At 43.9% G+C, this 27465-nt stretch overlaps 1 protein-coding gene across 1 annotated transcript in view; it reads left to right on the forward strand.

Moving 5' to 3' along the window:
• BBS1 (Bardet-Biedl syndrome 1) overlaps window positions 1-27465 on the forward strand; it is a 1034601-nt gene that overhangs the window by 248297 nt on the left and 758839 nt on the right. The window contains exons 5-6 of the mRNA XM_069644936.1: window positions 7613-7659; window positions 8137-8175. Of these exons, the coding sequence (XP_069501037.1) occupies window positions 7613-7659; window positions 8137-8175 (86 nt within the window). The remainder of the gene's footprint in view (window positions 1-7612; window positions 7660-8136; window positions 8176-27465) is intronic.

The following is a 27465-nucleotide window of genomic DNA, read 5'->3' on the forward strand; positions in this document are numbered from 1 at the left end:
GGACTGTTTAGTGGAGTGTAGTAGTAGAGTGAGAGGAGCAGAGAAGAGTGGGTAGGAGAGTGTAGTGGAGAGGGGAGTAGAGTGATGTTGGGGGAGATGGTAGTGTTGAAGGAAGAGTAGTAGTGAGTAGGGCAATAGAGTAGTAGAGAGTATGGTCAGGGAGGAGGTGGGTAGTAGTTTAAGGGGCATTTCGGATGGACTGAAGGTGGAGTGTGAGGGGGACTGAAGGTGGAGTGTGAGTGTGAGGGTGATAGTCAGTGGATGGAAAAGCAGCAAAGAGAGTAGGATAAAGGGAAGTGATGGAAAGTAGGAGAGATCAAGAGACCTGGATAGAAAGGCTGGTGAGTCTCTTCTCAATTCTATCAATCAAGACCCTTCAACTATCTTCAAAAGGTGGTGTACTTGACTTGTTTTCCATAATAACCTCTACTCACCGATTAATGTACAAATGAAAATGTTCGTAGCCCCACAGTACTGCTAAAGCGGCCCGCTCAATCTGTGAGTATCTCTGCTCTGTGATTATGAAGGCTGTACTTGCATAAGCGATGGGAACTTCGTAATCTTCTTCACCCACTTTCACTAGCAAGGCACCCAGGCCAGACGTACTTGCATAGGCCACCATCTCTGACCTTGGTCCGATAGAAGGCCATCGGAGTGTCCGCCATCATGGCTTTATTGTGATTTTCAAAGGGCAGCTGTTCATGCTCTTGCCCTTTACAGGCACAGTCCTTGCACATTATGCCCAAGAAAGGTTCAGCAGGCACTGCCAAATCTTGGATTAAACTGTTGCAAAGGTGTTTTATCTCTAGAAAACTCCAACTGGGATGTAGATGGGGAAAGCCGCCTTAAAGTCTACGATCTTCCTGGGGTCTGAGATGCCATAATTAATACGTCCATAAATTTGTTTTTCTCATATAGGCGGGGACATGTGCTTCTGTTGAATGTCGGGCCATGTTCCTTTACCTTATGGAACACACCTGCAAGCCTCTTCAGGTGTTATTTCACAGATGAATACAACATAATTGAGCCAAGGGAGACCTGCCAGTCCCCCTCCGTAGATAGTATGTTGAAACAATTCATTTTGACGTTTCCTTAGCAGCCTAAAGGCCTAATTTCAAGTATGGAGGAGCAGGAAACAATTGGCATAACTGAATTATTGCCAATGTTCCTGCTCCGCCATACTAAAGGTATGGCCCTGTAGTGGAGGATTTACCTCTAGCATCGTGCTGGAGGTGAATCCTCCAACTCTCTGCCGAAAAATGGCCAAAATCGGCAGAATTGTTGCTGCGGAATTACAGCTGCAGTAATTCCACCAAAAAAGCTCCATAGAGTCCTATGGACTCATAAACAAATGGGGATTTACACCGCCATCGCCACTTGTATTCCGGCGGTAATGGTAATTCAGTTGGGAAGTAATCGGGCAGATCTACCACCGGAAATCCGGCCAACTTGTAATGATGCCCTAACTCTCTTATATTGAAATAGAATAACCTGTGAAGAGAATGTTGTTCTATACCTGGAGCCCTTGCACCTTTATGGTATCTTGCATTCAGGTCGATCTTGGAGAAGAGGTCTTCCAGTTGCACCACAGTGTCGTCAACAGTCTGTTGGATGATGTTCTCGCTTTAATACCCTGTTAGGCAACTCTGTCTAAATGTTTACGGACAGCATTCAGCTGTTTTGTCTTAAGAGCCACTGCAATCCAAGAAACCCATAGTTTTGAGCCCACCACTCACTCTATGATGCCTTACGATTCTAGCTTTGCCAGTTACGCTTCCACTTTTGTTTGTGTGAAACAAAATGTGCCTGTGTTTTGGTGCTTCCAGCCCAACAATAAGGTTAGTATGCAAGTGTATATGTAATGTCACTATATTCCTTTGAGCTCTTGGACATTGCCTCAAATTTTCAGAAGACAAAATGTATGAGACCCAGTGCCTCTGCATTATCACAGCTAAGGATGTTTTCATTCCAGATGTGACTTAGGACTTAGCCATAAGTGTCCTAGCCATAGTGAATGTTCGTGATGAAAGCCCCTTTGAGGGGCAAGGGTGTGGATTGTCCATAAGTGAAGTACTCTTGTATCTAGTCCCCTTAACTCCCTACTCTGGGACTTCCCAAGAGTACCTAGGAAAGGGGACTAGGGACTAAGTACCAGTGTGACTATGGTGAGGAACACTTCGATCTTGACTTGCCAGTGGTGGATGAGGCACTAGAGTGGTGAACTGAGCTTTGGCTGTGATGTTTATCGATGCTACTGTGTCAATGAGCATGTGGTCGGATATGGTGTTTGCCAGTTAATGTGAACTTCCAAGTTCCATGATTCTTTGGAGCGATGTGCCATGATTTGATGCCCGACTTGTCAATAAGCATCCCTGAAAGAACTGTGCTTGCACTTAATCTTCATCCCCAGTATGCATGTGTGGGCAAGATGGCGCAGACGAGCATGGTGTGCATTGTGGGATTATTTGTCCTCTTGCCTGGCTTCATACAATTGTAATCATTCATAATCTGCATTGACAAGCAGCAGGAAGTAATTCATAAAGGCAATGTTTGTGGTGCTAGAAGATCCATCACCAGGTTGCATGTGTTTTATAAATTGTGTGCACTGCTGAGCCTGGGAAGACTAGCATAGATTTCTTCACCACATTATCCTCCTCCAATGTAGCAAACAAGTATTGTATTGTAGTAGTCCTTTATATAGTGCCTTTTCCCATTACTATGGTCTCAGCGTGCTTGTAGTGGGAACGTCCTTGGAGACTACAGTCCAGAGTATGGAACATTCTCAGAAAAGGGTTAGAATGTGTGTGCATTTGGCCAAAATAAGGAATTAGGTGGGCTGGCCATGCTCCAGTAAGCGACCCAAGAGATCAGCCATGTGCACGGGTGCTGAGGGAGGTCAGGAGAGTCTGAGAGTGCAAGAGACTCTTTGTGCCCAGCTAGACCGAATTTGTTGTTGGTCATCGCTGCATTCTAGTGCTTGCATGTGGGTAGACATGCCTGCGGCAGATGTCCAAAAAAGAAGTGCATTTATACTTACCTTGAGGCTTGGATGGTGCTTTGTTATTGACACTGCTGTTTGATCAGGTTGTCCGTGTGAGTCTCCTCTAGGTGCTGTGAAGGCATCATGAAGTAGACACAGACAACTGAATTATAGTTTAGTTTGGGCTATAAACCTTTATTAAACAGAAAGGGAGGTTGGAAAAAGGCCTAAATTGCCCTATGCTACGGTGGGATTTCCCTGCCTAAATGCAACTAAGGATAGTCTGTCAGGAAGTCCAAAGTAAATGTCTTATGGTGTCCAATACATGTACTTGCCCTCACTTCTGTTTGTATACAATGGGTAGAGATGTCTGCCTCAAAATAATAAGTGTTCGAATAACAGTTCAGAGATTCTTCCAGCTCTGGTTTTATAAAAGGTTTCCCTTACCCAGGATTTGAGATAGTTCACAGTACAAAAAGGGGTTGCCTTCCCCAAGCTTTCAAGTCTTTCAGCTTTTCCACAAACACAAATCCTTGGGATACTTCCCAGTTCTTCTGGTTTGGTTATCTTTCACCAATTTCACAAAGTTAATTTCCTTAATTTCAGTTCGTACAATATTTCCTTTATATTAGGTAGGTGTCCTCGGTCTGGGCGCAGTTGTAACACCACACGGTCCACCCATTACAGGTCACGCAACCGACGCACCTTATTTGCTTCTTCTAATATGCATGTTGCCACTGTTTCAGCTCTACAGTGGTGCTTGGTTTATTCTCATTTCACTTCCCCATGATGCTTTACCATTGCTTGTTTGACCACTTTTCACTTGTTGCACTTTCATATATTCTTGTGGCTCTTGCCAATGCTTGTTCTCTCAAGTTACACAGTTCCTTTATATCCTTATCGCTCTTGCCAATGTGTGTTCTTCAAGCTACACAGTCACTTTTATATCTTGTGATTCCACAAAACTGCTTTCATGCACATCAGTATTCAACCAAAGTGCTTGCTTTCATTCAGATAATCATTCAGATTGTGTTCTCACAAGTCTGACATGCTTGCCTACTGCCCTGGTGTCCCCTTCCTAGGTTGACTCACTGGTCAGTGCTTATGGCATTCCAGCAACCCTTCCGGTCACCACAAGCTCTCTTTCTCGTGCGGCGCCTCGCTCTGTCGCCATAGCGGCTCTCTGGAGCTTCGCTCCCACCACCGATGCGTCTCTCGCAGCTCAGGCCTCACTTTCTGGCTGCGCCTGGTCACGCCGGTTCCTTTCCCGTATTCAGCCACAGGCCTCCAGCTTCCTTTAGCCTCGCTTCCCACTGCATACACCCTACATCTTTCCGGGGTTCTTGAGCACTTGTCAGCCATGCCACCTTCCAGGAGTCCAGCAGTCCATAGAGTTGCTTCCAAAGCTGACTACATTTTCACTGTTCTTGCTTTTTTAAACTTCCTGCCATGTTGATCAAAAAAAGACTAGACCGCTCAGTGCTGGTTCGGGAGTTCAGCATTGCTTTGTTTCCTCCTCTTCGTCCCAGTAAAGTGTGTGTTTCAATGAAAGGATGTATTGCTCTGATTTGTCTCATCCCAATACCTTACTAGGGGATGATCTGCTGGAAAAATAGGGAAGGGACTGGAAATAGCCCACAAAGGCCTGGGGGATGTCGGACTCATTATGAAAGGGAAAGGGGGATACTGCGTCTAAGGGTGCCTCGCCTCTACTCCGAAAGTCTCTTCCACCCAGATAGTCCTCCCTCACATATTCACCCCCTCACATTCCCCACAGCGTCCGTCGAAGTCCAACCCATTTCCTGCCTCCCAAAATGCATCTAAGTGTAGCACATTTGCTGCCCGCCAAATGAAGGTTTGTGCGACCCACTGCCCGCCCCAAAGAACAACCCAACGTCTGCCTTCCAAATTATCAATCTTTTGATTTGAAGGTAGCGAAGAAGTGGTCCAGTTTTAATTGAGCATAGTAATGACTGTGCTCACCACCTGTACCACCTTACCTTAACTTAGTTGTTGCTGTAGGGAGCTATGCAAGGTGTCCATGGACAAACGGGGCATGGAAGCTGCCCCAAGAGAGCTTGTCTTTGGCCTTCAGCTGGCTGCCTGGGCACGGCTACCCTGGGACTCGCGGTTCTGTAGGGTGTTTCTGATGCCTCCACCAATCGCAGTCCGGTGGGAGGGAGAAGGGAGGGATGAATGCCAGTGGGAGGGAAGTAATAAAGGTAAATACAGGACAAAAAAACTACAGTGGGGGAAAGGACTCTGGGCTTACAGCAGGCACTGGGGAGCTGGAAGGTGCTGCCTGCACCTGTGAGTGCTCCGTGTGCGATACATTGCTAACCTTTACAATTCTTCTAAGTGCAACATAAGGCTGTATGCCTCAGGCTCTCCCTCATTTACAGTAAAGTGTGGTGCACATCTGTTTCAATAGCCTCTGAAATTCAGACCTCGCATAACTCTTGAATGAGCTTTGAAACAAATAGCTCTTTCCAATGGTGTCAATTTCTTACAAATCTACAAAAACTCCATTTTATTATACAAATAATAAATCCAAAGATATTCCATACTAAACTTCAACAATAGAAATTGTTAAAAAATCCATATATCAACTTTTACATCAATTAGTATAAAAATGATGCACAATTATGTACTTTAACACATTAATTTACAAGTCGCTGTGACATGGTTCCTCGTAGCGTTGGTCGCCTAGGCTAATTTGTTACGCTGTTTATCTTAGCCCAACTTATGTAAGTTTCTGTCCTATATGGCTTGACACTGCTGGACATTTGTCAGGGGCGAACAATGTGTGCCTCTTGGAATAGCTTGTGATGGATTCCACTGTTACATCTCCCTGGTCTTCTGGAGGATCCCTGGGTGTTGTAGCTGAGTCTAAAAACCTTTGACCACACTGCAGCAATCGTTTTTGTTGCTGTAGCTGTCTTTCCTGTACGGATGAGTATCAGCTTACCCTGATTACCCTCACCTCAACCAATGGAGGAGGGTTTTCTTGTACTCCGAAGAAGTATCTAGAATGGTCTCTCCCTCAAATCGTAGTTTGAGTATTCCCAGTAAATAGCTACTCCTGCGCACCAGAGAACACTGCAGCTTCCATGAAGAGGGTCAAGCATTGGCTCTACAGTGGGCTGGGCAACAACATAGGATTGTCAAGGAGAAAGTGTTGGGAGAGTGATAACCTAAAGCTTGAGAGTCCTAACAAGAAGTATCTATTTATGGGGAATACTCAAACTAAGATTTGAGGGAGAGACCATTCTACATACTTCTTCTGAGTACAAGAAAACCCTCCTCCATTGGTTGAGGTGAGGGTAAACCGGCTAAGCGGATACTAATCTGTACAGGAAAGACAGCTACGGCAACACAAATGGTTGCAGTGTGGTCAAATGTTTTTAGACTCTGCTGCACAACCCAGGGATCCTCTGGAAGACAACAGAGATAACAGAGATAAGTTATTCTAAGATGGACACATTTCTTGCCCCTGATGAATGTCCGACAGAGTCGAGTCGTATAGGACAGAAACTTATTTAAGTTGAGCTAAGATAAACACAGCGTGACATATTAGTCTAGGCGACCAACACTATAAGTAACCAGCTCACAGCGACTTATGTGTTAAAGTACATAATTGTGTATCATTTTTATACTAATTGATATAAAAGTTGATATATGGATTTTTTTTTACAATTTCTATTTTTGAAGTTGTGTGGAATATCTTGTTTTTATCAATTGTATAATAAAATTGAGTTTTTGTAGTTTTGTAATAAATTGACACCATTGGAAAGAGCTATCATTTGTTTCAACGCTCATTCTAGAGTTATGTGAGGACACTAGTAGTGACATTTACTTATGGACCTTTCTTTGGTTTACTTAATACTTACATTCCCACCTAGTAGGAAGGTATATTACCCCCTAGGGGGTTTAGCCATCGTGAGAATAGTATCTCTGAAATTCAGACACCAGTACTGCGTGCGGCTGGCAGGAATGCTGGGTCTCACCGCCCAGTTGAATGCCACCTGGGCTAAGCCACTTTTTTGTGTAGGTTCGAGGTTTCACAGAGTGCGCACCAGTTGCTAAAGTGGATCACTGTGCACTTTACAATAAGCACTGTAAGTGACCACAGAATATTCAAAATGGGTTGGCCCCATTTGCGCACCCAAACTTTATTCCATACATGCAGTGATGTTGCCTGCATTATTGCATATAACACGTGATCATTACGCTCCTTGTAAGCAATGGTCACTACAGGCCTAAGCTGTGACACAATGTTTCTTTGACCACCAGATTGTTTTCTCAATGTGATTTGCTGTGCGTAGGACCGAAGTCTTTTTGCACTGAAGCTCTTAACTTTATTCGTTCAACATTTGTTCCTCTGATACAATTACCTGACCTTTTTCTAAACTTTTTTGTGCCATTTTTGTGAGTGTCCCGAGTAGATTTAGGGCATTTAGTATGGATGAATCTGAGCTCCAGGCTATTGTTGGCATCTTCTCCATGGATACCTTTAATAATACAAATGTTTGTAGCATGTTTTATATGATTGTTTAATTTGTAACTCCTGAGTAAATTTGATCTGTTCTAGTACTATAATTGATGCTGTGTTCTGCTTTCCTTTTCTTGCAGGATAGGATTGATCCACTGACACTGAAGGAGATGCTAGAAGGAATCCGGTAAGAGATACTAAAAGAAATGAAAATGCCAAACTTCAGAGAATGTGCTTTTCTTCCTCGTTCAGGTTCTCTAAATGTCGGGACCTAGCATGGAAACCCTCATAGCAGTGCAGCCTCGCCGGCTTCAGCTGAAAGCCCACCAACAGAATGTAGATGGTATTGTGGTTTCTTCAGTATCTATTTTTATTTTTCTCTTGAATGTTACTTTAACAATTTTTGCAAAAAGGAGCCAACTGTGGTGGACAAAATATACCTTCAAGGAGTTTGCTGCTTTTTAGCAGGGCGTGCTGGAATGGCATCCTAACATCTAAGCATAGCTATGCTACTGTAGCACCTAACATTCCAGTACATCAAACTTTGCTTTTGAGCATAATGTTAATTCCACACAACTGCTTTAAAAACACCATTTCACAGGACGTTTGTGTTATGAGTATGACTCTACAATTTCACTGTCTTTGTTTTATTGTGCTTTTACAGGGCCAAGGCTGAAATTCCTCTGTCTGTGCGATCTTTAAGGTAAGCATGGTATCAGTTATTTTTAGGTCCATAAAAATAATTGCTTCAGCTAGAGAGCGAGTATTGTATAACGGGTCACACAATATGGGTAAGTATGAGGCAGTTTGGAGTGCCTTTAATGATCTTTACACATAAGAACAGTCTGTCTTGGGTTCTAGCCCTTCCCTTGTTTATTCATAGTCCTTTTCTCTACCCTCTCCACTTCATTTCAAAGGTAAATTGCTGATGTTTTGTATAACACGTTTTCCACTGGTTGCTCCTACTTTTTCAGTTGAGTTAAGTGGCCCAAGGAGCGTGTAATGTAATAACATTATAATTTGCCATCTTTCTTGAGTTTGGTAAGTTTCTAAAGGGAAATGGAGTAGGTTATCCCAATGAGGAGGGTAGAAGTAATGAACAGACCGCCCAGATAAAGCGGAATAGGATCCACCAAGAAAGAAGTTTCTTGTGGTCTGAACAATTGAATTTGGGATCTTTGCTTTTTTCCTTTCACATGTTCATTGGTGTTCAAATACATACATATGAGCTAATAGAACATTCACAGAGTGCAATGCGTTCCAAAATGTTCCATATAGTAGTATTCTGTAGTAATTCCCATCAAAGTATCTTGGCTCATAGCTGATGCAGGTTTTTCCCCATTATAACTATTTTACCTGCGCCCTTGCCCATTTCTTGCTGATGTAGGTCTGTATTCATTCCATGGATAGACTATTGCCAATACCCATGTTTAGGCCTGCCAAAACGCATACTAAACTAACCTCATCTGATCTAGAACAAGGCTGCATGATTAGGACTGGGACCTTTCAGTTGGAGGGATCAAGTTTCCTCACAAATGAAATTGCTATGCCGGTTACCTTTTAACAACTGAAATTTTTCCACATTTATTTACATTAAAAAACACAATGGCACTTGATTCCTGTTATTGGACATCATCTCAAGGTCTGAATGTCTCCAACCATTTTAACAGCTAAAAAATGAATGTAATTCCTTTTTCAATGCCTGCGTTATTTGACTTTGCACAGCCATTGACCTGCAATGCCTGATTGACAACCTAAAGACCCACCAAGCAACCTTCATTTCTTTTCTTTTATTATTTACAAATAAATACTGAAAGGCAACAGAGTGATTTCCTTCTTTATTTACGTGTAAAAACGGAAATAGGGGAGCTTTCAAATCACTCTGCCTCACGCACCAATTCTTCTAGTTCAAAGGTCCAGAACATCTTCTCAACAATCCATCATCTCCCTCAGTACTGCTCTTCGAGATCATTTGATCCTAGACTGCTCACCACCAACTAGAAATCAACGAAAGGAAATGTTCCTCCATCATCGGATCTTCATTGAATTCATGAACACTGACTATCCCCTGCCGTATGCAGGGTTCAGGAATACATTTTAAAAAAGTACTGTTAACCTATTTGGAGTTTTTTTAATATTCATTTTATTTCCTTAAAGCAGATCAATGCTGATGTGTTACTGTTTTCCATCATCAAATACAATAAAAGACAAAACCGGGAAACAGATGGGCGTGCATGTTAAACATGTAAAATTCCCCTATTCCCCATTTCCCCTATTTTGTATCACCATATGTTTACTTGTGGCCCTAACACACCTCCCGTCCAGAAGGGTAGGACACAACACCCCTCCCTTCCTTAAATTTACCACAGAGAAACACCAACACATGGATAGGACAAGACACGGGAAGGTAGAGATACAACACACCTTCCTTAAACAACCATCTTCACCGCACAACCATTTCCAAACACAGACAGTGATAACCAACCAGGCGTAACTAACATTCTGCAGGAGGCCGCACCACAAACCTACACTCACAGCCACCAGAAATATCACAATACACCATGTACCCACCACTGCCACCATTGGGTCTCAAGCCTACCACACTGCAGCACAAACCTGCCCTAATTGGACCTGCAACCTTCCACCACAAACCACCAGGCAATCCATCAACTCCTTGCTTCGCTCATAACATCGCACCATCCATGCAGGAATGGAGACAAGATATAACATACTTCAATATACCACAGAGGAATACCAACACGCCGGAAGGACAGGACACAACACACCTCCTTTCAGGCAGCCAGAAAAGATAAGGCTGCCCATTTCATTCCTATGAAGGGAGAGATCACATCAAAAAAGCTTGCTAAGGCTTTCTTACAAGGGGTCGTCAAATCACATGGATTGGCTACACAAATAATTTCAGATAGGTTTGCATTTTGTTTCAACATTTTTGAGAGATTTCTGTTAAGAATTGGGGATTGAAGTCCACTTATCCTCAGGTTACCACCCTCAGACTAATGGTCGAGCAGATCAATCAAGAGTTGGAGAAGTATTTAAGGTGTTTCTTGCTGGAAGAGAATAGTTGGGTCGATTTTGTTATGGTTAGCTAAGTTTAGCTATAACACTTCTGTGGAAGCTTCCACATGTTTTTCACCCTTCTTCGGTAACTATCGTTTTCATCCCAGATTTCTTAAAGAAGTTGTACCAACAAGGTGTTTAAATCTGGAGGGGAAGGATAGGTTACATTTTTTGAGGAAGAATTTGGTTGATGTTCAGACTGCTCTGTTGAGAAGAAAGTTGAGGGATATTGCAGACAGGAAGCGTAAGGCTAGTCCAACATATCAAGTTGGGGGAAAAGGTCTGGTTGTCCTCTACAGTTTTTGCATTTCAAATGGAGAACTAAGTTCAGTCCTAAGTATGTTGGGCCCTAGGAAATAGAAGAAAATCATAAATCAAGTAAATATGGTTTTAAACTTTTTTTTAATTTTTTTAATTTGATTTGCCAGAGTAAAAATCACAATTATTACAATATTCATTTCAATTCATTATAAAAATAACATCCACTCAAATAGAAAATAAAAATTTACAATTATAAAAAGAAATAAATTAATAATTATATTTCTCTCTATTCAATCTTGCATTTTGCTGTCAAACCCATTACTGTTCTATAGTATTACAATTATCCAAATTCAAAGCCTATAAAAAATGACCAATTGCATATCTCACTGCTTTGGATTCCGTATGAAAAAGAGCTTCCCATAAGACTTGTTCATTCAAATTATTACAGGCTCTAAAATGACTTTGGATGTATAGATTTATCAATTGGATATTAATTCAATACACCCAACCATAAGATGTTTTAAAGTTTCACCCACTTGATTACAATATCGGCACATTAGGTTCGTTTGAGATGATAGTTGCCACCTTGCTACAATTTCCTTAGTCTTTAACAAATTAAATCTAAAGCGCATTAGATTCATACGATTTAGTGGATTAAGAAATTTGGTCAGATATGTTGCTGGAACTCCATATGGTTTTAGTAAAAAAGGATTTTTGATTGAAATCTTTATATTGCATAGATTGTTCTCTCATCTTAATCCAATCATATTGCCATAACTTGTTTTTTGCTCTATCAGGATTAGTTAGGAGAATCCTAATATCCAAGTTGTCTAGAATCTCATGCACTTTTGATCTCCAAAACTTGATGAACACATCATCATATGAACTAACATAGCCAGCTAATGTTGATAAGAGCCCATTGCTACTATCTACAAGTACACATTTGCGAAATGGTGAACACAATTTCCAGTTATAATTGGCATTTAATGATAACATGCCTAATTCATATCTAATTATAGCAATAGGCACCGATAACGGTAGTTTCAATTGTTTTCCAGTACTTCCCTTCCGCTTTTGACCAATATGTATAGGGTTGCCACTGCTTGGAATCAGCTCTATATAGTAAAATGGGAATTACTTTGTGTTTGTAATATGTCAGGAGCGGGCTGATCGAAGATTTATTGTATCTACCACTGTGATACGCGCATGCGATATAGGCGTGGCTAATTTAGTTTTTAAATTTGCATGATAAGGTAGGTCTGAAGGATGGTTATTTCCATTTACTCCTAGATATGATATAACTAGAGACCACCTGTAGTTTAGCATTATCAAGTCGCCAACAGCCATTTTTATTGCGTTGATTCAAGTTCCCAAATTGTACTGTTTGCGTTTTTTTAGTGTTTTTAGAAATGTAATTGCTTTGTTCATATTTGCATAATGCCTCTAGCATGCATCTCAAACCTTTCAGTGTTTTGGAGATCAGGACGAGATCCTCCACATAGAGCAACCATTTGGTTGTATGTCCAATAAGCTTGGGGGAATTGGTGACTAGACCTGCAAAACATTTGCCCATGTCGGCAATAAAGAAATTAAAGGGGGCTGAAGCAAGGCTGTATACAGCCTTACTTCAGCCCTCGTCCAGTTTGGTGCCGACAGTGAGCCATCATTGTTCATCCGTATCTGTGTTGTAGTTCCCTTGTGAAATTCGCGCAGCCATTCCAAGATGTGCTAAGGGCATTTAGAGTCCATTAACTTTTTGAAGAGAAGATCTCTAGGCACAGAATCAAAAGCTGTACGAAAATCCACGAAGGCCATATACAGAGGCTGCTTTTTCTGGTGTTCATAGACTATAATCCTATTAAGCGTAAATAAGTTGATGTCCAAGCCGTGAATAAACCGGGAATAAACCCTGTCTGATAATTGTCTCGTACATTTTTTTTCGTAAACCACAAATTGAATTATTTTTATACCAGGCGGGCAAGCAAAACATTTCCCGAGCAGTCAAGCAATGCTATGGGTCTGCGTGATGATGGATCAGTTCTATCCCACTTTTTTAAAACCTGAATCATAACCGACTTCCTCCAAGATGGTGGAAGTGTCCCTGTGTGCATAACTTGAGTAAATATTAAGCAGAGAATTGACGCCCAGGCCTGGGGATTTTTCTTTATCAAGCTGTTATCAAGTTCGTCAGGCTCTAGAGGAGCTCAACTTTGAAATATGTGGTAGTATATCGACTCTATCAAAATTTAATCTATGATCCTTAGTGATCCCCTTAATACTCAACTGACATTCTGGTAAGGGTGTTAGATAAACTTGGTGATAATATTTACTCCAAGAACGTTCGGTGATGGCATTTAGTTGCACTAGGGCTTGAGATTTGTATGTTGCCTTATTTAATAGTGACCATATTCCTGCAGAGATTGTTGCTACCACTTGCTTTAACATTTCTTCTCCATCCATTTGCTAACGTATGGCCTTCCTGCCTCAAATCCAATTTTTATAGCGTGTTTTAAGATGTTTCTCCTGTGCTGGTCTGTCTGGGTGAGAGAGATGGTTCAGATCAGGTATTTGCTCTCTTAAGAGAGCTTTTCTCTCGTTTAGGGTCTGATCGAATACATGAGCATGTTTATAACCACACTGTCGATTGGTTGTCTTTACTTGATGTATTTTTGCATGGATGTCACATATCCTCCTTTATAGTAATGTGGATTATAAGTCTGCTTTGCTTAAGATCTTTCAAAGTCTACTAATGAGCGATCCGTCCGTTTTAGACGATTCCTTCCATTATTAACGGAGATGTGACCTTTAGTTGCTTTTGGCCTTGATGTAACGCCCACGACCATGTGAGACAGCTCATTTGGGGTTATAGCCAAGGTTTTTGCTATGTCCAAGCGTATATATATGTAGTCGATTGGGCCTGTTGAAGCCCCCTATGCCATGTATGTTGCGAGGGTATATCGGCCTGTATGGTGCCATTGGAGCATCACATATTGCCTCTCTGCCATTAGGTTACTCCATCTAATTTCATTGACATTTCTCTGCCTAATGTCATCAGTCAACAAATGGAGGTTTAAATCTCCTACCATTAAAGTGTAACTTATATTACACTCCAGAGTGAGATTGTCAAGAATTGTTTCAATAATTGAAAAAAAAGGCACAAGATGTGCTCTGCCCCAATACATATTTATAATGGCAATTGTATGGATGTCTCTTTCGATCTAACTACTTGTATGTAAGGTGAATTACATGGTTGAGTGTTAACATTCTTGGTATTTTTGTAGCTATCAGCCATAGGCTGACCTTTTAAAGGGGTGATTCTTGGACTATTAGCACATTAAAGGCTTCCCACATGTGCGCAGATGACAGCCAGGTCTCCTGAAGTACAATGATATCATATTTATCCAGATGATTGGAATTGGAGGTGATAAAGTGCCTAAAGCCTTGTTTATTCCATGAGACTAGCTGCACTGCTTCTTTCATCGGTAGTTGTTATTCTCGTATTCCAGATGCTTGGATTTTGTGTTGCCTTCCATGTATTAAATTGGAATTTTAATTTCTGGCATTTTGGCAGTCAACACCACAATGTTCTACAAACTGAATCATGATTATCCACTATGTTAGTGTCACAGATATCCTGAGTCAGAAGGAAACCCAACTCCTATAGAGAAGCTCTAGCTCCCCATACAGTGTTTAGTACAACTCCTGAACGAATGAACACCCTAGCTTTAGTAAGATCGAGATCATCCATAAATTCAACTAAGTAAATAACTGAGGAAACTATATCCTCCAAACTTGGAATTTCCATGCAGATGTTAAAGATGCTTAATCGATTTAAACCGTATTTCAAGTATGGATGCTCTCGACATTTTATTAGAAGGCGATGGTAATTCTTGTATTTTTGCTTTTTGTCAGTTAATGCCAGTGGGCTGTTTATATCCACTACATTTAGTGAAACAGTTTGAAGTTTTTTGGGGCATCATCCTATTGCTGGTGGTTGATTTGAGCTGTTGTGGTTCTTTTTGTTGTACAGATAGTACTAACGGTAAACCTTTCAGTGTGGGATCATAGGAAGGCACTGGCAAGTGTGTTGAATTTGTTACCAACTTATCATTCACCATTTCTTGATTATTGGACATATACCGACCTAGCGATTTCTATCTCTTCCTGCATTTATTCAATTGTTAGGAAAGTGACTTGTACTGCCATGGTAGTCATTGATTCATCAGTTGGAATATTTTGTAACTGTTGTGGAATGAATGGGTTTGTAAAGTGCTTTTTGGCACTTCTGACTGGGAAGCTAATGCAACAAGATAATTTAAAGGTTTATAGTTTAAGATGACTAATGCTGGGTTAGTTTGGGCTTCAACTGTCAGCAGTTGCTTCTTATTTATTTTAGGAGGATTCAAGGGCATCATGGCCTCTTATTATTTTACCAGGAATGGTTATGGCATTAATAAAGCGCCTCATTTTTGTTTTCATCATTTTCTGATGCTTACTTTTCCTTTATTTTCAGTATTTTTGTCATATTCTTCCTTTCTATCTCTGTTTTATTTTTGTTTTGTTAAACATGTCGAATGAAGGTTGCAAATAATTATTTTGTTGCCTCGGCATTCCAGATGGCTGTGGAATGAGGGGTAAGATATCACTGGTCACATTCTGGATTGCAGTGGACATCAGGACTTGTTCAGAAGGAATTGACAATTCACCAACACTTGTATTTTGGTTTTATTTTGCTTTGTATTAATATCTGCAATTGTGAGGGTCTCTGTGCAACCCATGTCATTGCTGTGTACACATTTCTCTTGCACAAGGTGTTCTGTCTACGTCCCAATAGTAATTTGATTACTTTGCAAGGAGGTTTCATGAGACTTGATGGATAAAATGTCATTATCGCTAGCTACAGTTATGTCCTTATAATTAGCCAACTGCATAAGGATATTTATTTTCTGATTTACTTTCTGATCTAATACCCCATATAATCTAGATATTTTAATTAAAGCTGTATTCTTTGCGGCCAATGTATTGTTAACAGCAGGCACCTCTGATGGTGAAAACAGAGGAATTAGCTGTTGACCAACTTTTTGTTGTGGGTCAGAAGTCTTTGATGTAAAATTAAAACGCTGTGGGTTAGGCACAATAAAGGAGAACGAATGAGCAGTTGAATGATGGATCGACTGGTCAAATTTTGCAGGAGATGGTAATGAGTTATGTTCATTAGGTGTATTAGTCTCAGGCATTGAGCAATTTACAGGTGATACACAAGCAGATTGTGGTATTCCCTGTATCACAGACAGATCCTCAACTAAGTGTTCGTGTAGCTGTATTAGGTCACATGTATTTGAATGAATGAATAATATTTCTTGGGACTAAGAGCATGTACTGTTATTTGTGTTCATAAATTCCAAGGCATCAGCATCTACCTGGTCAGTCACAGTTAAAGCATCATAAGCGTCTCACTGAACAGGGAGCAGGATTGTTAAACAAAAAAGGACGAACCCACGTTATTGGGGTGTGAGTCACATTGCAAGTATGCAGCCTCAATAGTTACATCTGAAATAGCCGAGGCGACATCTACAGAAGACGTTACTTCACTGGAAGGTTTTTGAGGAGATCTGAACATATTAGCAGAATCTCGCACTGAAATGGAATGTTCATCTAAATTTAGCTCTCCACCTGCATGTATAGATCGAATTCCGCCATTGTTACAGAATTTACGTATGTCGATTCCCATTGACTGAGATCGTCGTTGAGATTTCAAACAACGTAATTTGTCAGCATCTGTTGCTGATGCTTTTTTCAACAATCTCGCTGTGGAAGTGGTTTCAATAGCTTGCTTAGTAGATGGCATACCAGATTTCAAAGTGTAATGATTTGAAGACATGGTGCATGTGATAATTCAGATTTGTTCACGTTAATGAGAGCTGTATAATGTTGGTTCGTTACTGAATTTACAAGGAAACTTATTGGTAAATGTGAAGAAGGAAAGAAACGTCAAGCAAGTCTTTCCTTTTTTTTGCTCCGCCTCACGTTCCACGTATAACAAAGTTAAACAAAGGATCGATGTTAAATACCAGCTAAACAGACCATTACAATAGTCGCCAGGCCCCCACCCCCCCCAGTCCCCAGCTTGACAGTGAGACAGCGTCACACTTGGCAAACACACTTGCCCAAACGTGCGCATGCCCAATATTTTAACGACTGCTGGGATAGAGGGCGTGGCTACCAGTAGTAGAAACTAAAACAAGCAAAAAAGTATGTTAATATTACTGGTTCAGTAATAAAGAAATATAGCTTTGCTCCAAAAGTCCTTAGGAGTTATTCATAACCCAATGAAAGTCCAATTGATATTCAGAGCGTGATGTTCGAAGTCTGTACTAGATGAACAGCAGGATCCAGCCAGACAGAGTCACACTTGGCAAACACACTAGCCCAAACGCGCGCAATTTTTCTTTTTAAATCTCTTTGTTTTACAATAAAACAACCAACAAACATCACACACAAACTGGCACCTCATGTCGGTATTCCGCACTCCATTATCAGCTTTCATGGCGTGCTTCTGTGGCCTCTCTCGCCCATGTCCTCAGTGTTCTGTATTGCGACCAGGTTGTCCCCCTCCCCCCGAGTCCTGCATTGTCTGGGTTGGGTCACCTCTGCCCCCTCCTTCTCCTCAGTGAGGCGTCCTCCCCCCCCCCCCAATTACTGCCAGCTTATCAACAATCCTCCGACCCTCAGGGGTCGTTTGTGCAATTCCATTCTTTGTGTTCGAACAATTCATGTATTAGCGAGTTCCATGCAATTATCTTGGCTCCACTCTCGCTTTCTCCCCTTTGCAGCACTCTATTCCACACTGAGGTTCCAACTATCGTCCATTTCTTCAGATCTGCACACCATGTCTCTATGTTCGGCCCTGTGCTTGAGTTTCATATCATTGCTATCCAGCGCTTCGCCAGTATGCACATTAAGTCTTTCATTTTTGCCATGTGTTTGCTGCCTCTTGGGAACAGGCCCAGTAAATAGGACTCTGGTGACCACGCTTGCATGTGGATTCCACCTTCAGCCACCTTTGCTCTAACCGTGTCCCAAAATCTTGTGATCACCGGACAGGACCAAAACATGTGCAGCATGTCTGCCTTTTCTGCCATGCATTGTGGGCAGCTCTGGGTTTGCTTGTTACCCATGGTGGACATTCTCCTGGGCGTGAGGAATGCTCTGTATGTGAGGTAGAGCTGTGTTTGTTTAAATCTCGCGTTCCTGGAGACGTTGAAGGTTTTCTGGAGTTCCTCTTCCCATCTTCCCCGAGCTTGCAGCTCTCACGCGGACTATGGTTTTAAAATTACCACCTGGAATAAACTCACCCGTTCTTTCATGTAAGTTTCTTGAAACCATGTTTGGAGGGTACAAAGTTAGTTAAGCCCCCTGCTCCAGTAATTACAGAAGAGAATGAGGAGGAGTGTGAAGTGTGATGAACCTGAGGGCGTTTTCACCTCTTTTTCCCCAGACTCCTCCTCTCAGGTGGCCAGGGAAAGGCCATTGCTTTTGGATCCCGACCCTGGGGGAGGATTTGCGAGGGAGGATCACCTGGGTGTAGGGGAATTGGGGAATAGGGAGAGAACATCCTTAGGTGAGATATGGTATCCCCCCCCCTTTCCCTTTCACAATGAGCTCTCTATCCCTAAAGCCTTTGTGGGATATTGTAAACCCCTTCTCTTCTCCTCATTTCACTCTGTCCCCGAGGAACAACACTATAGTACTGGGACGAGGAAGAGACCAACTGGGAGGACACATCCTCATTTCATGGGCACACATATATCAGAGACCAAACAGGCTTTCTTTATTAAATCAGACGGTTTCAAACACCACTGTGGTACTGAGACAGACGAGGAAGAGGACTATGGAGGCATACCAGAGGGACAACTAGGCATGTCTGTCTAATGGAGTCCTCCAGAGTCGGGCACAAGAACTGAACGACCCACACCTGGGGTCACTTAATACACCTGAAAGCTGTAAAAATGCCCGCCGTTCAGAGCGAAGGGGAACGGTCTGAAGGAAAGGAGGCTGGAGCCATGCTGTGCAGGAGAAGCGGACACCATAGGCATGGTCGGCTGTGCGAGGGTCCGGAGGTCCTGCAATTTGCTGAAGCTAGTCTGGTGGCGAGAAGCAATGGAGCTCCCTATGAACGCAGGTGCCGTGAAAGGAAGCTAGGAAAGTGGGCGGTACAAGCAGTGCAGGCTGCGAGAGAAAGGCGAAGTCGGGAGATGCCAGGGAACAGCAGACGCCTGGAGGAGCCTGTTGCAAAGGACACCAGTTGGAAGAATGCTGCTGTGTGTGACTGGTGAATGTAGAGCCGATATGCACTATGACCAGGGTGCTTTGGTAACATTTAGCGAAGTCCTTTGCTGCTACAGAGGGAAAGGCAAATGGTTTGAAAGTATTGTTGAATGCAGGAACACGTATTAAGAGATTTAATGAACTATAACTGATTGAAGGCACTTGTGAATTCCCTACAGAGTGAAAAGGGGATTGAAAGCCATTGTGACTACGTCACAGAGTAAAAGTAATGAAAGCAGGTCAAAAGGGCAGGTGCAAGATCCCCATGGGACTAGAATTAACATTACAGGAGGGATTCACAATTGGAGGGCTATCAAGACTCTACAGATTGCTGGACAGGGAACACTGGGAGTTAGACTCCTATACATGGATAGATGGGTAAAGGACATGGGCATCCCTATCAGGCAAGAGGAATGGGAACAAATTTGGAGGAGAGCGCATACAACATCCAAAAATACGGCTATGAAGGAGACTGCATACAAGCTTTGCTATAGATGGCATTTGTCCCCCAGAGCACACATGGAATTAATGTGAGCTATTCTCCCCTATGCTGGAGACAATGCAGGGAAATAGGAGACATGTACCACATGTGGTGGTCTTGTCCCAAAGCCAAGATATATTGAAAAGAGATTCTGGGGCACATAAAAGAAATAATGGGTGTACAACTCCGGATTCACAAAAGGTGATATTGCTGGGAGCAGCGGTAGAGGGCATCTATGCGGCAAGTGGCAATAAAGCCAACCTAATTACTCACTTGCTAAAGTCAGCACGAATTACCATAGCCCAGGGGTGGAAAACGGTGGAAGGACCTGTAGTAGCTTGGTGATGGGTAAGTGAAAGTATGTGCGCTGAGATCCGGGACATACCATAGGTTGTCGGTATGGCAACCGTTCTACAAATATGTTAAAGCTAGGTAAACTCACTTTTATAAATCAATGCTACTTAAGAATGTTCATGTGATTTGACTCTGCAAGAAAGAACTAATGGTAAAGGGGGAAAAGGAGCGGGAGACCGTGAAATTCAGAACAGTAATAATGACACCATACAGGTTGGGAGTCGGGGGTGGGAGGAGGGGCGGATTATGGGATGTTAGTAAGTTAATGTTAAATGCTTTGACAATAATATATAAAACCTCATGATCACTAAAGTTCGGTGATTAGAGACCAGATGGCTTAAATGTACAAACAGGAAGTAACAATAGCAGTACTGGTTGTAATGTGATTGAAAACTGTCATTATGAGTGAATAAATAAAAAATAAATGTTTAAAAAGTAATGAAAGCACTTGGGAATGCCGCACACAAGTCAGTTGAATGCTCATGAGTGGCGCAAAAGCAAAGTAGTGCATGAAACAAGAGTCAAAGGAATGCAGTGTGTGAAACCAGTAAAGGCAATGTCAAGAGAGCATCACTGTCAGATGGAACTAGTGGGTAAGTGTTGATGGAAGCAGGCAGAAAGGGTATCGGTTGCGTGACGTGTAATGGATGAACTGTGTGGTCCGACAACTGCGCCTAGACCAAGTGCCCTATTTGGAAAAAGCCAATGAAAGTGTATTTGATGTCAAGTTTGTGTTGCTACATCTTTGAAAGATTAAAGTTAAGAAACCAAACTGTGTTGGAGGGGCACTAGAGAGCTCAGCCAAGATGGTCACAGGCCTGTGAGCTCCTAAATGCCTCTGATAAATCTAGTTATGATCCTGTGCTTCCCGGCCAATCAGAACCTTCAAATAGGCACATCTGCTGCGTGAAGGAGTAGCCCACACGTCTGTGGAGTCAGCAACCCCTACTTGGAGGCAGAGCGGAGATAAAGGCGGCAGGATCCGGGGGGCCTGTGCTTCGTGGTGCTGACTCAGGGCGAAGAAGGGCCTCGAGTGGTGTGTGCGGAACACGCAAGAACATAGTGGCTGAGAGTATCCACGTCTAGCCTCAGAGGTCTGTCTTGGTCTGCAAGGGCTACCAGGCTGGAGTTGGGGGCCAGAGGACACCTGTCATGGCCACTGGGCAACGACCACAAGCTCCACCACATAAAAGGTCCCGTGTGCCTTTTTTTTCCCTGCAGGGCCTCCACGTGCCCCCAGGTCGGGCGTGGCCATAGGAGTTAATTGGGCTGCACGTGCAGCATCCTCTAGGAGTGGCAGGGTTGGGCCACGAGTCGGAACAAATGGGCGTGGCCGGGACCAGGCTATTTAAGCCTGCCCCTCCCGCATGCAGGCGCTTCACGTTAGTCTGCTTACAGCAGCGGAACGCTCACCGCTGCCTGAAGCGCATCCTTACCTGATTCCAGCAGCTTACCTGATTCCAGCAGCAACCGCAGTAGGAGCGCATCCATACCTGATTCCAGCAGCAACCGCAGTCGGAATGCATCCTTACCTTATTCCAGCAGCAACCACAGTCGGAGCGTATCCTTACCTTATTCCGGCTCCCAGCCACAACGCTACTTGGGAGCCCACTTTCTGCCAGCTTCATCACGGATCCAGGCATCCTTCATCCGCCAGCAGATCTCCGAATAACAGCATTCCCGTCTGACTTCGCCAGGCCATTCCTGCAAGAGAAAAGGACAAAATAAGGTTAGAAAAACTATAAAGTCATTACGCTAAGGTCGCGCTCAAACCAATCCTCGCGCTTGACCTAAGAACCAAACTTACCACCTATTGGGACATCATGAACTCCCCTTTTCTCCATTGGGGTTCACTACTTGCACCGGAACTACCGCTGGGCCTCATATCATCTATTGGGGAAAAGGAAAGACATTACAAGAAGATACAGACAATAATCAAGGAAAAAGACATTACGAAAGGATACGGACAATAATCCTAATCGAAGGCCACTTGCCTTTGAAGTGGTTCAGCCACAGCCGGTCCGGGCTGCCACGCACATGGACCTGTGAAGAAACTCTATCTAAAAGCACCCCTGAAGTGTGGAGCAGGACGGAGAGCTCGCCATCCTAATTAAACAGGTGAGAGTATATGGGTAGGTGCATGCTCGCCACATTCCGGGAAGAAGGGTTTGAGGGAGACACGTCATATCACAGCATTCTCACGGCCTCTCGTATTCTCGCAGGGGCAGTACCAACGACCAGCGCAGTCCACAACACAGGAGCAGGGGAAGAAGCCTGACCAAGGGGAGCAAGTTACAGGGAGGGCTGCAACCGTGCCCCAACGTCCCTGCAGAGACCAGGTGAGCGTAACACCTTGGGAGTGCCTGGCTGGTAACTCCTTGAGCAAGGGATGTTGGACTGGAAGACGTGGTGCCTCTCTGGCAGATGAGACACAGTGTGCCTGGGTGCACTGCGGATCTGGCACGGACCACCGTAAGGAGAGCTGCATCGGGTGCACTGGAGCTGCCGAGAATCTGGCTGGGTTGTCGGTGGATCGCGGCTGCCATTGCCGGCCTTCTTGGTTGCAGTGCTGTTACGTGGCACCCGCTGGCAATAGCGGGAGTTTGCCGGAGAAGCCCTGACAGTGGATTGTGACCCGCTGCTTTTGATCCAAGGCAGTGGCACGGGACGGCTGTTTCAGACTGTGCCGGGCGGGGCCTCGACTCTAGAGGTTGGTGCATCTTCCTTCAAGGGGGACCACCTTGTAGTGGGCCACTGCTGTGACTCAGGCGAGGTCTGTGTATGCTATGCGAGACGATCACCTGGCTGGGCCATATGGCTTGCTGAGTTGCTGGGGGCTCCACAAAGGTGGCAGGCCATAAACCCCTCAAATTTGCTGCAAGCATTTTAAGACAAGGCCGCCTATGTGACTAAAGTACCCTTAACGCATGGACAGTTCTTCGAGCGTCAGGTGTGTGGGACAGGGACTTTGCAATCCAGTACTGCTACTGTCTGAGATTAGTTTTCTCGCTCTCCTGGATCATGTTGCAACAACTTTTGATGTGAAAGCAGGGGTAATTAGAATATACTCAGTGACTACCGAGAACCTGTTACCTGCCCTTTTCCCCTTTCCGTATATATCCCACACTTCTAGGGTGTGGAATCCTCAGATGTCATCAGATCAAGGATAAGTTCCCTGGGTGCTCAAGGGGCTAGGAGATGGTTTGGATGATCCCTGTGCTTTGAGTGTGCAGGAGGGGGGAGTGTGGCTGGGTGTCGGTGTGGCTTGTAGTGTGCTCCAGGGGGCTGGGCTTTGTGGAATGCATAGGGGAGAAGACTTTCTATTATGGACCTCCTGGTGTACCGACCAAGGTACCTCCTTCCTGGGTGAAGAGGCTGGCGAAGTGAGGTGCACGGAAGGTGTTGAATCTGAGGTGGTGTACCTCTGGGTGGACAAACCCAGACATCGTCAGATGGTGAGAGGGCCAGGCGTGAATACGTGTAGGGAAACAGTGGGTTGAGACGATGAGTGCCGCAACGTGTTCTTGCGTATTTAGGGTCGACTCCTGTGTAACCTCAGTGGTGGGCTGAAGGTGACCCATTGACAATAGGGTTGTGAATGTAGCACAATGTCCAAGGTGAGTAAAGGTGGCAAACAGCAGTCTAAACTACAATTTGACACACCCGCCCTGACCAAAAGTCATGAGATACTGGTGGATTCTCCAGGCGAGGTCTCCCAGCCTCACTCACCGAATGCCTCAGCGATGTTTCAAGACATTAACGTGATGTTCAATCAGCTACAGGCAAACATACAATCGTTGCATGAGAAGATGGATACGCTGACATGTAAAGTAGATCACATGCAGATCCATCTGGATAAACATGGGGAGTAGCTGGACAAGGTTGAGGGGAGTGTCTCCATGGTCAGGGATGAGTCTACATCCATGTCCAGGGAGATGGTTCAAGTGAAAAGCGCATTGAAGGAGTTGGCGGATAAGCAGTAGGATCTCAAGTCTAGGTCAAGGAGGAACAATTTGATGATTGTGGGCGTTCCGGAGTCAGTGGAACAAAGGTCAATGGAATCTATGGTGGAGGCTATATTGTGTGAAGCGCTGGGCAATGATGACTTTTCGACATTGTGGAGAGGGAACACTGAATACCAAGTGGCAGGAAACCAATACCCGGGGCACCACCCTGTCCGATTATAGCTAGGATGCTCAACTATTGTGATGGGGATCTCGCTCTTTGTATGCCAGTGAGAAAGGAACTGTGAAATCTAAAGGGGATGCTATCAAGTTGTTTCCGTAGTTTTCGGATAAAGTGCAAGCATCCGGGCGAATTTACATTGATGTGAAGAGGCGTTTACGGTAGAGAGGCATAAGATATGCTATGCTGTTTCCTTCTAAGTTTAGGGTAGAAAATGAGGAGCGAGTACTATTTTTTTTCATACACTGGATGAAGCCAATACTTTTTTGGAATCGATGCAGAGGCTTCCCAGGCGGCAAGGGAATAATGAATGATTATGTACTTGATGTGCTACATAATTATCTACTGTTGGTGGATTGGATGACTAGTGAGATGATATGTAGGCTGGTGGTGACCGGGGAGCGTTGATTATCGTAGTACTGGTGCAAGGGGTGGTTGGGTGCTTAGCTACCTCTCACGTGGAAGCTTATGTTTGTTCATGGGGAGCGAGGGGCAAGGCTGGCTTGTTGGGGTTGTCGGCAGGGAGGGGGGAGTGATTGGGGATTGGTTTTTGCTTGGGGGGGCAGAGCAGTGTTTCGGCAGACTTGTCCTTGATTGATACTTGGCAAAAATGGTGATGACTGTGGTCAAGCTGGGAGGGGATGGGGCTAGACTTCGGGTGGTAGACAATGAGGAATTGTTTTACAGCATTCCTGGTATCTATGTGAAGAGCTTGTATTGGGGTGGCTAGAGGGCTGAAATGTATGACGTGGAACATTAGTGGGTTGAATTGTCCATCTAAGACCCGTAAGGTACTTTTTATACATGAAGCGTCATCACGTTGATGTGGTATTTTTGCAGGAGACACATTTCTCTACATCAAGGGAGACTAGCTTTGGCCTGGGATGGCGAAGTCCTCTCTTACTGGGGGTCGTGCGCGGTCAGAAGGTTAGTTTAGTTAATTGCTATGGTCCCAATCTGGACACTGTGGATATGTTGGAATGGGTAGCTCAACAACTAGATCAAGGCCCCTCAGGGGTGGTTATTTGGGCAGGAGATTTTAATGCGACTATGGAAACAGACCTTGATAGGACTAGTGGGGCTGTGCGATCTCTCCAGAATTTGACTACTAAATTGCTGAATTTGTGTTGGGGATGGGAGTTAAACGAGGTTTGGAGGACCATGCATGGGGATATGCGAGGGTATACCTTTAGTTCCTCGGTTCATCAGTCTTCCTCCGAGGTGGATTATTTCCTCATTTCGGAGAGGATTATTGGGTGCGTGGTGGTAGTTACTATATTGGCGCGTCCATGTCGGTTCACGCACCATTGGTGTTGGTGCTCGAGGTGCCGGGGAGGGTGGGTGGGAGACTGGATTGGTTATTCAAGAGTGAGGGGTTGTCTGATACTTTGTTTTCGCCAAGGCTTGCACAAGTTATTGATAAATATTTCACTGAAAACGTAGGGTCAGTATCCTCGTACTCAATCCTGTTGGAGGTCTTTAAATGTGTGGTGCGAGAGGGAATGTATTGCAAGAGAGTCTGGGATGTTAAAATTGATCTGAGGCGAGTTAGCAGATAGTGAGGTGTGCATTTGTGTTCTACAGGGAGACACAGGTTTACAACATGACCCGAATATGCAGAATGAGGTTCGAGGCACTAGGGAAATTGAGGGATGCAGCTCAGATGGAGGTGAAGTTTCTATCTAGGCAAGTGGCTGTTCGACAATATGTGGAAGGTCAGCGCCTCGGCAAATTACCTGCGAAGGCAGCCAGGGACGACGCTCCTAGATCACATAGCGCCTCTATTAAAGATGGACAAGGGACCCTGTGGTTTACAGAAAGGGATATTGTACAAGCGTTCTACGCCCGATTGTATGGCTCGCAGACTCAGGTGTCACAGAGTTACATGAATTCCTTAACAGGGTGGCGCTCTATTGGTGTGAGGTGGCGGAAAGGGAATGGCTGTGCCAGCCCATTAAAAAGCAGGAGCTTATTGTGGCAATTAAGGCGTTGGCGTCTGGGAAGGCCCCTGTACCTGATGATTTTACAGCTGAATTCTACAAGTAACTTTCACCCCGACTAGTCCTGCATCTTTTGAGGGGATACCAACAGGCATTGCAAGATGGGTGCCAGCCGGATACCATGAGAGAGGCGGTAGTCATGGTATTGTTGAAACCTGGGAAGGCCCCTGATTGTTCATCATATCACCCAATCACCCTTATTAATTTGGATAATAAAATACTTGCGAAATTGTTAGCTGCAAGGCTGGCACCCCTGATGGACAAGCTTGGTTTATCCCAGGACGCTCTACCTCTTATGGGTTGCGTCGCATGTTTGGTTTGATGCCTGTGGTTAATCAGGATGTAGAGTAAGGGGAATGTTACCTCATTGGAGGTGTTCCTATACTACCGACTATGGAATTCCCTGAAGGGGTTATTCTCAACTTTTCCAAGGGAACCAGGTACTGTCACCTTGTTGCATGGAGTTATAAAATCTGGGGATACCAGGAGAATAGCGTACCCAGTCAATATATGAAACATTAGAGTGTTATATTTCAGAGTGGACAATAATACCAAAAAACTTAAATATATAAAGGGTAGTGTGGGATAAATGGGTTGGGGTGGCATTGTAAGGGTTAAAAAAGGGGTTTAGGGGGACTACCCCAAACAAAAAAAAACATTTAAAAAAGTGTTTTTCGGTATTTTGTCAGATTAAATTTACCACGCTGTATTGTCCGTCGGTAAAATTCCTTATAACCAAGAATAGTGTCTACATTGTATTAAAAGGTGTTCGAGGCCTGTGAGAGCAGGGCAGACACCTCTCGGGAGAAGTGGGAGATGACACTGGGTGCTGACATATCTGATGACATGTTGCGATATCGCTGTGCACAGATTAGGAAAATAGCCATTGAAAGAAGGTTCAAATTGATACATTTCAACTACATACATCAATTTCATTATACTCCTGTGGTTTTACATAAAATCTTCCCTGATGCTACAGATCAATGTGCTCGATATGCGGTTGCACCGGCAGACTTCCTCCACGTGGGTTGGAGCTGCTCCCCAGAGTATAGTTTCTGGGAGGCGGTGTTTGAGATGTTGAGCGCTATTGTTGGCGCATGGGTGGATCCTAGGCCAGAGGTGGCCCTTTTGGGATATACGAAAAAAAATTGGTGGTCATGTACAGAAGTTAGCTGGGTTCCTGCTTATCTTGGATAAAAGAAGGGTTGCAATGGTATGGGGGAGAGCTCCCTCTCCCTCGCTACACGGTTGGAAAGAAGATATTCTTTATTGTAACCAGGTGGAGCCTGAATATGGAATGACTGTT

Source organism: Ambystoma mexicanum, chromosome 2p (genome assembly GCF_040938575.1).
Source record: "Ambystoma mexicanum isolate Mex_15411 chromosome 2p, UKY_AmexF1_1, whole genome shotgun sequence".
Taxonomy (NCBI): domain Eukaryota; kingdom Metazoa; phylum Chordata; class Amphibia; order Caudata; family Ambystomatidae; genus Ambystoma; species Ambystoma mexicanum.